Source organism: Entelurus aequoreus, linkage group LG14 (assembly GCF_033978785.1).
Source record: "Entelurus aequoreus isolate RoL-2023_Sb linkage group LG14, RoL_Eaeq_v1.1, whole genome shotgun sequence".
Taxonomy (NCBI): domain Eukaryota; kingdom Metazoa; phylum Chordata; class Actinopteri; order Syngnathiformes; family Syngnathidae; genus Entelurus; species Entelurus aequoreus.
Genome location: NC_084744.1, coordinates 1,715,002 through 1,725,594, shown reverse-complemented (window position 1 = coordinate 1,725,594; position 10,593 = coordinate 1,715,002). Strand labels below are relative to the sequence as shown.

The 10,593-nt window shown below is 42.3% G+C and overlaps 2 protein-coding genes across 2 annotated transcripts; both read right to left on the bottom strand.

The window, feature by feature from the left end:
* Positions 1–1,299: 1,299 nt before the first annotated feature.
* On the bottom strand, positions 1,300–2,245 carry LOC133665256 (gamma-crystallin M3-like). Its single transcript, XM_062070508.1, has 4 exons — positions 2,227–2,245; positions 1,976–2,010; positions 1,678–1,920; positions 1,300–1,605 (listed from the first exon to the last, which is right to left on the bottom strand). The coding sequence occupies exons 1-4, from the start codon at positions 2,243–2,245 to the stop codon at positions 1,327–1,329; spliced, it is 576 nt and encodes a 191-aa protein (XP_061926492.1). The 3' UTR covers positions 1,300–1,326.
* Positions 2,246–8,920: 6,675 nt separating this feature from the next.
* On the bottom strand, positions 8,921–9,912 carry LOC133664240 (gamma-crystallin M3-like). The gene is made up of 3 exons (XM_062068737.1): positions 9,644–9,912; positions 9,312–9,554; positions 8,921–9,239 (listed from the first exon to the last, which is right to left on the bottom strand). The coding sequence occupies exons 1-3, from the start codon at positions 9,650–9,652 to the stop codon at positions 8,967–8,969; spliced, it is 525 nt and encodes a 174-aa protein (XP_061924721.1). The 5' UTR covers positions 9,653–9,912; the 3' UTR covers positions 8,921–8,966.
* Positions 9,913–10,593: the final 681 nt, after the last annotated feature.

The following is a 10,593-nucleotide window of genomic DNA, read 5'->3' as shown; positions in this document are numbered from 1 at the left end:
CCAATTTTATGTGGTGGATGGTCCGAATCTTAAACAGCAACAAAAGTGAATTTAGTACAAAAGTTTTATTTACCCATAATCAAAAGAACAAAGTTGGATTGAATTGCCCATGCAAACAGACAACGTCCTCCGGAGTTGTGGATGAGTCGAGAATCATGCGAATCACCCATAGCCCTGGTCTACTGGCCATTTATCTGTTTTCCTCATGCGTCAAGGTCCCGTTGTTTTGAACCATTCTGCAAACTCATTGAATCCTTTAGCCAGAACAAACAATCAAAACATTTTGTAGAATGGTCAGACCGACCACTCGTTCAACTATAACCCACATATGGTCCTTCAATGGTTCAGAATAGAAAAAAAGAAACGATCAGACATTCTTAAGGCTTTTCGACAGACTGCCTTTTTGGACTTCGACAGACACAAAATATGATTCAAAAGGTCAGAAATTCCACTACAGTAGTGAGCTACCAAATGAGTGAGTTAAATTATTTATAAGTTCCTGTTTGGTTATTGGCTAGCTATAAATATTGAGTTAGCTAGTTAGTGAGCTAACTCCATCCATCCATCCATCTTCTTCCGCTAAGCAGAGAAGCCCAGACTTCCCTCTCCCCAGCCACTTGGTCCAGCTCCTCCCGGGGTTCCCAGGCCAGTCTTGAGACATAGTCTTCCCAACGTGTCCTGGGTCTTCCCCGTGGCCTCCTACCGGTCGGACGTGCCCTAAACACCTCCCTAGGGAGGCGTTAGGGTGGCATCCTGACCAGATGCCCGAACCACCTCATCTGGCTCCTCTCCATGTGGAGGAGCAGCGGCTTTACTTTGAGCTCCTCCCGGATGACAGAGCTTCTCACCCTATCTCTAAGGGAGAGACCTGCCACTCGGCGGAGGAAACTCATTTGGGCCGCTTGTACCCGTGATCTTGTCCTTTCAGTCATAACACAAAGCTCATGACCATAGTTGAGGATGGGAACGTAGATAGACCGGTAAATTGAGAGCTTTGCCTTCCGGCTCAGCTGCTTCTTCACCACAACGGATCGATACAGCGTCCGCATTACTGAAGACGCCGCACCGATCCGCCTGTCGATCTCACCATCCACTCTTCCCTCACTCGTGAACAAGACTCCCAGGTACTTGAACTCCTCCACTTGGGGCAGGGTCTCTTCCCCAACCCTGTTATTGCCTAATGTTAGGATTATTTTCTTATCAAAACTGGGTGAAAGACGACTAGGTCATTGGTTGTTGGTTTGGTAGTTGTGGTACGCCATGACAAGTTGGCCCAATAATTCAGGAGAAATGTTCTGGTATTGCAAAAAGTATTTTATTGAACATTTAGTTGCAAGAGTCCATGATGCGCCTCATGCTCATGATCCTCATGCCACTCATGTCCATGTCCCTGAAGCTGCGGTACTCTCCGGGCCTCATGTACATCATCTTTCCCCGGAAGTGGGGCTGCTCGAACAGCAGCCAGTGGCCCTCCATCACCTGGCAGGACATGCAGTCGCTCATGCGGAAGCGCTCCTGGATGTTGTCGCAGTCCTCATGCAGCTCGTTGGACTGGCCGCTGAAGTTCTCCCTCTCGAAGATCTTGATCTTGAACTGGCCTCTGTGCTGTAAATCAAAACAGGACATTTAGAAACTGAACGGAAAGCCCAAACGGTTCTTTTGATTGAGCACCCATACCATGGGGATTGAACGGCAGGACCTGATGCAGTCCCTCATGCCCATCATGCTCATGGAGTCGGAGTACTCGCCCCTCCTCATGAAGAACTGGTTGCCCATGAAGTTGGGGCGCTCGTAGACCATGAAGCAGCCGCTCTCCACCCGGCAGGACTGGCACCGGCTCAGGCTGGAGGACATGTCGGAGCAGTCGCTCATGCACTCGTAGGAGCGGCCCTGGAAGTTCCTCTCCTCGTAGAAGATGATCTGGAAGAGAGGGAGAAGGCTGAAAGCCTGACTAGCATGTTGACTTGAGACCTACCTTTCCCCTCATGTTCATGCTGGATGTCGTTGTACCTGCTTGAACCCGTTTTCCTTTTATACCCCACCACACCGTGGCCCCTCCCCTCAGCAAAGCCCTGAGTCAGCGACTTGCTATTTGTGTCCATCATTTCAGACCGCTTTCAGTCTTTAGAAAGGCCCCGGTCTTTCATGACAGAAAGCATTTAGCAGCAGAGAATAGGTGCTGCAGCCATGTGAGGCGACTATTGTCCTTGAAAGGACTTCTCTCACATCCGTCCTTTAAAATCATTTGGAACCAAGCACACTTTTCTTTTCTTCAATTGGTTCATTCATTTGGTAAAGGATGATTCAGCACATTCCCACCATGACTACGCCCCCTTTCTTTATAGCTTCTTATCTTAACTGTTGGTCGCAACCAAACTAGCTACTTAGTTTATTTAGCGTGATAGCTTCATTTTTGGTAGCTACCTAACAAACTACTGTACCTTCAAGTTTAGAACTTGTTACCGAGCAAGTTAGTTGGTAACTAGTTAGCTACTGAAATAATTTAACTTGTTATCTTAATAGTTCGTTACAACCAAACTAGCTACTTAAATTATGTAGGGTGTTAGCTTAATGTTTGGTAGCTACCTAACAAGCTACTGTACTTTTAAGTTTTTAACTTGTTACCGAACAAGTTAGTTGGTAATTAATTAGCTACTGAAATAATTTAGCTTGTTATCTTAATAGTTGGTTACAGCCAAACTAGCTTAGATAATTTTGCGTGTTAGCTTATTTTTTGGTAGCTACCTAACAAGCTACTGTACTTTTAAGTTTTTAACTTGTTACCAAGCAAGTTAGTTGGTAATTAGTTAGCTACTGAACGAATTTAGCTTGGAATCTTGATTGTTGGTTGCAACCAACGTTCTCTCTAAGGTGCGCGCCTGTGCAATTGAGCACTGCTCAAGAGTCCTCTGCGCACGGCAAATCTATGCCACGCACAAAATCAAATAAAAAAATAAGCGCATAACAATTTTGGACACACGGACACGACAGAGAAAACAGTTTTTGTCATCATTGTTGAAAATGTGTTGAAAGGACTAGTTGGTACAATCCCTGGGGACTCTGCATGGCAGGGGCGTCCTCCTCCCTGAGCCAGGCTTGCACCTGTTCAAATATTGTGACGTCTGTCGAGACGCTTTGAGGACATGAATTCCGTCCATCACTTTACTGAGCAAAACTCTTTATTGTCGGCCATAAACACATCACCAAAACATTAGTAAAAAAATGATATCTAGCAAAAGTGGTCATTTTCTGCAGTACAAACCAGACCAAAAGCAACTTTGTTATATCAACAGCACCCGCTCGCTCTTTCTCACTTGCGCCAACACATGCACATATGGCACTTAGCCAGTGTTGCGTTTACAGCCACACAAAAAGTCGGACAACTCCAACACCACACATAAAGTGTCATTCCAGGTCGTTACACTATGATTTGCCAATCAAATGTGTGCTTATTCTAGTGTCATTTATTAGGTATCTTCATTTATAAATATTAATCATGAAATGCTGTTAGTATATTAAATAAATACTAATAAAATATATTTTTTTACAAACAGGAAGTTGCAGGAATGTACACATGATCCCCTGCTTACATCTCATTGTGCAACATGTGAATGTTTTAATGGGAACTAAATTAGGCTGACCATATTGTGAAATCCCAAAAAGAGGACACATATATGCGTGCCAAGGCCGGGACTAGGTGAAAATTGGCCAATGATACTCGAACTTGCTTTATAAATATTATCTTTTTTTAAATAAAGCATTTTTTCTCCTCTGTTGACAGCAGTGTTGGCGCTAGGAATTTTCAAAATGGGGTCCCAGGGACCCCATCAAGTCATAAAAATGGGGTCCCACAGTAAATTTTTGGGGTCCCACTTTTTTGTAAGCATTTTGAAAACAAATGACAAATGTATGCATTATCCTGTTATATCTCACATTCTATGTTGTGTTCTACATTATCCTGTTATATCTCACATTCTATATTGTGTTTTGGAAAAAGGTTGTCAAAAACGTTACTTAATTCATTAAAAAAGATAATACAAAAGAAAACAAATGTGTATACATATGTAAATGTATTCAGTTATAAACATTAATTCACTTTCTTCTTTCCTTCATGGATCTAAAGTTTACCGCTGCTGGTAGTTTTTTCTATGTTTTTATTTAATACTTTGTAGGTGTATTTATTTCAGTATAAAAGTGTAAAAAGTGTTTTGCTTGGGTCATGAAATGATGATAATGGTGTGCCAGGGTATACATACATTTTATATTTAACGCTTAAATCTCTGGAGTCTACATCAACTTCACATCTATTCCTCATTTCAAAATGTTTTAGTTTTTTTTATGTTGTTTTTGTTTGTTTGTTTGTTTTCTGCCCTTTTTTGTCAAACAAAACTATGTTTTTTATGGCAAACACACAAAATATGCTAAATCTTCCACCAAAAATATTTTTCAAAGTGCAATATTTGATGTGAAGTAATCGGAACCTTTGATAGGTCCATAATTCATAATTACATAACAATGACCGTTTGAAAGAAAAAAAAACAGCTTTGTTTTATTAGTCAACATTGCAACTTTTTCTAAATTACATTTCACCTTTAAGCTTTTTTAGTTCACTTTTGTTATGTTTTTGTTAATTTTAATAGTATTTTTAGAATGTGCCGTGGGCCTTTAAAACATTAGCTGTGGGCCACAAATGGTAAAAATAAAAAAATATATAAAAAAAATCTGCGTCCTTTCTGATTTCAATGCGTTAAAAAGACACAAAAAGTGTGTTAACGCCAACACTGCTTGACAGTATAACAAAATAAGTCACACTTATATTCTGTAACATTCACAGTTTTGGAAAAAAAAGTGCAGAGGAGAAATATTCAAAATAACCTCTTGTATATAATGTAAACATAAATAATGCCTCAAAACAAGTGAATTAAATTGAAACAAAAAACAGCAGACGAGCTCTCGCCCTGCACAGCTGTTTTGTGCTTTGTAGTGTGGATATGGGCTTGTAGATCTTTATTTGCCACAGATACATACGTTCCTGATTTGCACGCAGTACATTCTGCTTCCCATGTGTCACGGCCAGGACCAAAACACCAATACTTTTCCCGCAAATCATCCATGAAATTGCATTTACGTTTAGGCATTTCTTGTTCTCATGTCTCTCTCCACTCACTAGCTCTCTCGCTCTCTGTCTCTGCCCCTCCCCTCACGAATGTTGCTACGTGCGCGCACCTTCAGTTTTTTTTTTAACCCCTTCTTAACTTAACCCTGGACGTAAATTGAAAATGCACGCAACCCTAATTCAAAATGCCGGACATTTGAGGCATTTAAGAAACCCCGCCGGGACACCCCGGACACCCCCACAAAAGAGGACATGTCCGGGGAAAAGAGGACGTATGGTCAGCCTAACTAAATGCAATGTATGTATGTATATATGTGTACGTACTTATATGTGTATATGTATTTATATGACATAACATTTTTATATACTATTATTATTATTATTATTAAACATACAGTAAGTAATAAGAGGGGTGGGAGTACATAAGTTTTTACTTCTTCTCACTCCTTTTCGGATATGTTTACATTAAATGTTTATTTTCATTTCTTGTTTCTTTTGCTTTTTATTATTACTATTATTATTATTATTATTGTTCTTTTTGTTATTCATTCTTGAATGGCTTTTTTGTTGTTTTTTTTCAAATTTTTTTTTTTTTTTTTTTGTCTACATATTCGAAATAAACATGAAAATGAAAATGAAATGAAATGAAAATGGAATGTCTGAAAGGGGTACAAATGAATTCCAAAGCAGGACCTCCACCCAGACAAACAATACAAGTACACAGTTCATGAAAAACAATATTTGTTGTTATTGTCATTGTAAGTGGGCCTAAACACTTATATTACAAATGGAAATGACTGCTGTCATTTGATTATAATAATAAGAGAATGTTGTTGGCCCTGTGATGAGGTGGGGACTTGTCCAGGGTGTACCCCGCCTTCCGCCCGAATGCAGCTGAGATAGGCTCCAGCACCCCCCGCCAACCCGAAAGGGATAAGTGGTAGAAAATGGATGGATGGATGGAGATGTAAGTTGTTATTTAGACAGGTTTGGGACAGGTGTGCTGCTGGTGTAGCCACAGTGTGCACGTCTGATGTTGCTCACATGGCCTCCACTCAATGCTCAGGGACTTTTTGCGTTTGCTCACACACATGAACAATTAGAGGGTACATTGGTTGCAACCAAACTAGCTACATAGATTACAGTATTTAGCGTGATAGCTTCATTTTTGGTAGTTACCTAACAAGCTACTGTACTTTTAAGTTTTTAACTTGCTACCGAGCTAGTTAGTTGGTAACTACTTAGCTACTGAAATAATGTAGCTTGTTATCGTAATAGTTAGTTACAACCAAACTAGTTACTTAGATTATTTAGTGTGTGTGCCAGTCCATGTAAAGCTTTAAAAACAAACAGCTAGGTTTTAAAATCAATTTTAAAATGAACAGGGAGCCAGTGCACACTCTGAAGAATTGGGGTTATATGCTGGCGTTTCCTGGCCCCTGTTAAAAGTCCTGCTGCCGCCTTCTGGACTAACTGCAACCGGGAGAGAGCTTTTTGGCTAATGCCAGCATAAAGTGCATTGCAGTAGTCCAGGCCACTTGAAATAAAAGCATGCATGACTTGTTCAAAAAGGTTCAAACATAAAAATGGTTTTACCTTTACTAAAAGACGAAGATGATAAAAACATGATTTTAAAACGCCATTGACTTGTTTGTCAAATTTAAAATGGCTGTCTATAGTGACGCCAAGGCTGCTGACTTTGGGACGCACATCATTTTGCAATGGTCCCAAGTCAGTGAGGGCCGGACCAAAAACTACAATTTCCGTTTTTCCCTCATTCATTATTAAAAAATTCTGGGCTAACCAAGCCTTGACATCACATAGTCCAGGGGTCGGCAACCTTTACCACTCAAAGAGCCATTTTGGCAAGTTTCACAAATTAAAGAAAATAATGGGAGCCACAAAAAAAAATGTAAAATGAAAAACACCGCATACAAAGCTTAAATGCTTTGTGCTATGTTAACCAGGGGTCTCAGACACACGCACCGGCACACACTTTAATGTGGAAATTTGATGTTAGCGCGGCCCCCGAGTTTTGAATGAAAGGCGATTGATCGCGTCATACTTGCCAATCCTCTCATTTTTTCCGGGAGACTCCCGAATATCAGGGCGTGATGGCACTGCTTTTGGCGCCCTCTACAGCCTGCCCAAACAGTGTACCTGTTCGACCACATGTAGAATGCAGTTTCAGCTTGCTCACGTAAGTGACAGCAAGGCGTACTAGGTCAGCAGCCACACAGCTTACACTGACGGTATAGCCGTATAAAACAACTTTAACACTGTTATGTTACAAATATGCGCCACACTTTGAACCCACACCAAAAAAGAATGACAAACACATTTCTGGAAAATATCTGCACTGTAACACAACATAAACACAACACAACCATTACCCAGAATCCCATGCAGCCCTAACTCTTCCGCTCAACCAACGCACGGAGGGGGGGGGGGGGGGGTTGATGTGTGGGGGGATTTGGTGGTAGCGGGGGTGTATAATCTAGACCGGAAGTATGCAGCTGAGCCGCATCAGAGTGGTCAAAGAGCCGCATGCGGCTCCGGAGCCGCGGGTTGCCGACCCCTGACATAGACAGTTGAGAAGGGGTGTCAGGGGGCCGTGGCCTTTTGAAATTGGCATATAAATTTGGCCGTCGTCTGCATAAAAGTGATAAGACACTCCATGCCTCTTAAAAATCTCTCCAATCGGGAGGAGATATAGAGCGAACAGGATGGGGCCTAGAATAGATCCCTGGGGGACACCACAGTAAAGCGGAGCAGAAGAAGAGGTGGCGTCCCCCAGCCTGACAGAGAAGGACCTCTCTGACAGGTAGGATCTGCTTGCATTGCAGCAGGCCCATAATAATAATAAAGTTAGAAGTATGAGCAATAACAATATGGGCTGCTTGCATTGCAGCAGGCCCATAATAATAATAATAAAGTTAGAAGTATGAGCAATAACAGTATGGACTGCTTGCATTGCAGCAGGCCCATAATAATAATAAAGTTAGAAGTATGAACAATAACAATATGGGCTGCTTGCATTGCAGCAGGCCCGTAATAATAATAATGAAGTTAGAAGTATGAGCAGTAACAATATGGGCTGCTTGCATTGCAGCAGGCCCATAATAATAATAATAATAATGAAGTTAGAAGTATGAGCAATAACAATATGGGCTGCTTGCAATGCAGCAGGCCCATAATAATAATAATAATGAAGTTAGAAGTATGAGCAATAACAATATGGGCTGCTTGCATTGCAACAAGTCTATAATAATAATAAAGTTAGAAGTATGAACAGTAACAATATGGGCTGCTTGCATTGCGAGCCCCCATTCACTGCTGCTTGCAGCATGTGAATGGCGTGCTGGTATTGCAGCAGGCCCATAATAATAATAATAAAGTTAGAAGTATGAACAATAACAATATGGGCTGCTTGCATTGCAAGCCCCCATTCACTGCTGCTTGCAGCATGTGAATGGGGTGCTGGCATGGCAGCGGGCCCATCATAATAATAAAGTTAGAAGTATGAGCAGTAAAATATGGGCTGCTTGCGGCATGTGAATGGGCGCTTCCATTGCAGCAGGCCCATAATAAGTTTAAATAGATGAATTTTGGTGTAGAAACCCATATGTGTGAATGCTTTGGCTTTTGATCACCTCCACTTGCTCAATTGAAAAGTAGCTGGCCTACAGAAAAAGTGTGGGCACGCCTGCTCAAGACCATCCATCCATGTTTCTACCGCTTGTCCCTTTCGAGGTCGCGGGCTCGAGACCAACATAGACAAGATCATTTTTAAGAAAAGTTTTATTCACGTTTCTTCAGTGAACCATTTTCAACAGAACACTTTTTTTTTTTACATGTCCATGATGCGCTTCATGCTCATGAACCTCATGCTGTTGAGACCCATCTCCCTGAAGCTGCGGTACTCTCCGGGCCTCACGTACATCATCTTGCCCCGGAAGTGGGGCTGCTCGAACAGCAGCCAGTGGCCCTCCATCACCTGGCAGGACATGCAGTCGCTCATGCGGAAGCGCTCCTGGATGTTGTCGCAGTCCTCATGCAGCTCGTTGGACTGGCCGCTCATGTTCTCCCGCTCGAAGATCTTCATCCTGAACTGGCCTCTGTGCTGTAAATCAAAACAGGACATTTAGAAACTGAACGGAAAGCCCAAACGGTTCTTTTGATTGAACACCCATACCATGGGGATTGAACGGCAGGACCTGATGCAGTCCCTCATGCCCATCATGCTCATGGAGTCGGAGTACTCGCCCCTCCTCATGAAGTACTGGTTGCCCATGAAGTTGGGGCGCTCGTAGACCATGAAGCAGCCGTTCTCCACCCGGCAGGACTGGCACCGGCTCAGGTTGGAGGACATGTCGGAGCAGTCGCTCATGCACTCGTAAGAGCGGCCCTGGAAATTTCTCTCCTCGTAAAAGATGATCTGGAAAAGGGTTCAAAACCCACAGGAGGGGGTGGTTAGACTTGACCGAAAAATGGTCAGCAAACAGTCGGCTGGGCGAGCGTGCTTACCTTGCCCATGGTTGCGTTGGTTCCTCAGAGAACTGTGACGCTGCTTTGGTGACGACGTGTCTTTTATACCTGACCAAAGCCAAAAGACTCTGCAGCCACCATTGTGTGCAGCCCTGACTCAGCAGCATGGTATAGAGGCCCTATGGAGTGTTGAGGGGCATGTTCTCCTATTTCCACTCGGACTGAACCCCACAGAAGATTGTCCCAATTAAATTTCCCCACATGGAGGTCAGAAGCGTGAGCATCTTCTTAAGGCTGACAAGACGGAGGTGGACATTACCGTGTGATTTAGGGAAAACCCACAGCATGGCACTCTGATCTGTAAGCTGACAATTTATAGGCAGTGTCCTTTTGTGCCCCTGCAACAATAGGCCCACACAAAGCCGCGGCCCACAAACAAAAGCGTTTTTTCCAGAGAAGCATGTTTGCATGAATATATGCTATACACACAAGTCAACGCTTCTGCCTTTTTTGATTGATTGATTGTAACTTTTATTAGTAGATTGCACAGTGAAGTACATATTCCGTACAATTGACCACTAAATGGTAACACCCCAATAAGTTTTTCAACTTGTTTAAGTCGGGGTCCACTTAAATTGATTCATGATACAGATATATACTATTTTCATAATACAGTCATCACACAAGATAATCATCAGGGTATATACATTGAATTATTTACATTATTTACTATCCGGGGTGTGGGATATGGAGGGTGTGGGGGGCGGGGGGGGGTTAGGTTTGGTTGGTATCAACACTTCAGTCATCAACAATTGCATCATCAGAGAAATGGACATTGAAACAGTGTAGGACTGACTTGGTAGGATATGTACAGCAAGTAGTGGACATAGAGAGAGAGATCAGAAAATATAAGAAAAAGTGTCTACATTTGATTATTTACATTTGATTATTTACAATCTGAAGAGGTATGATGAGGAAGGGGAAGGGAG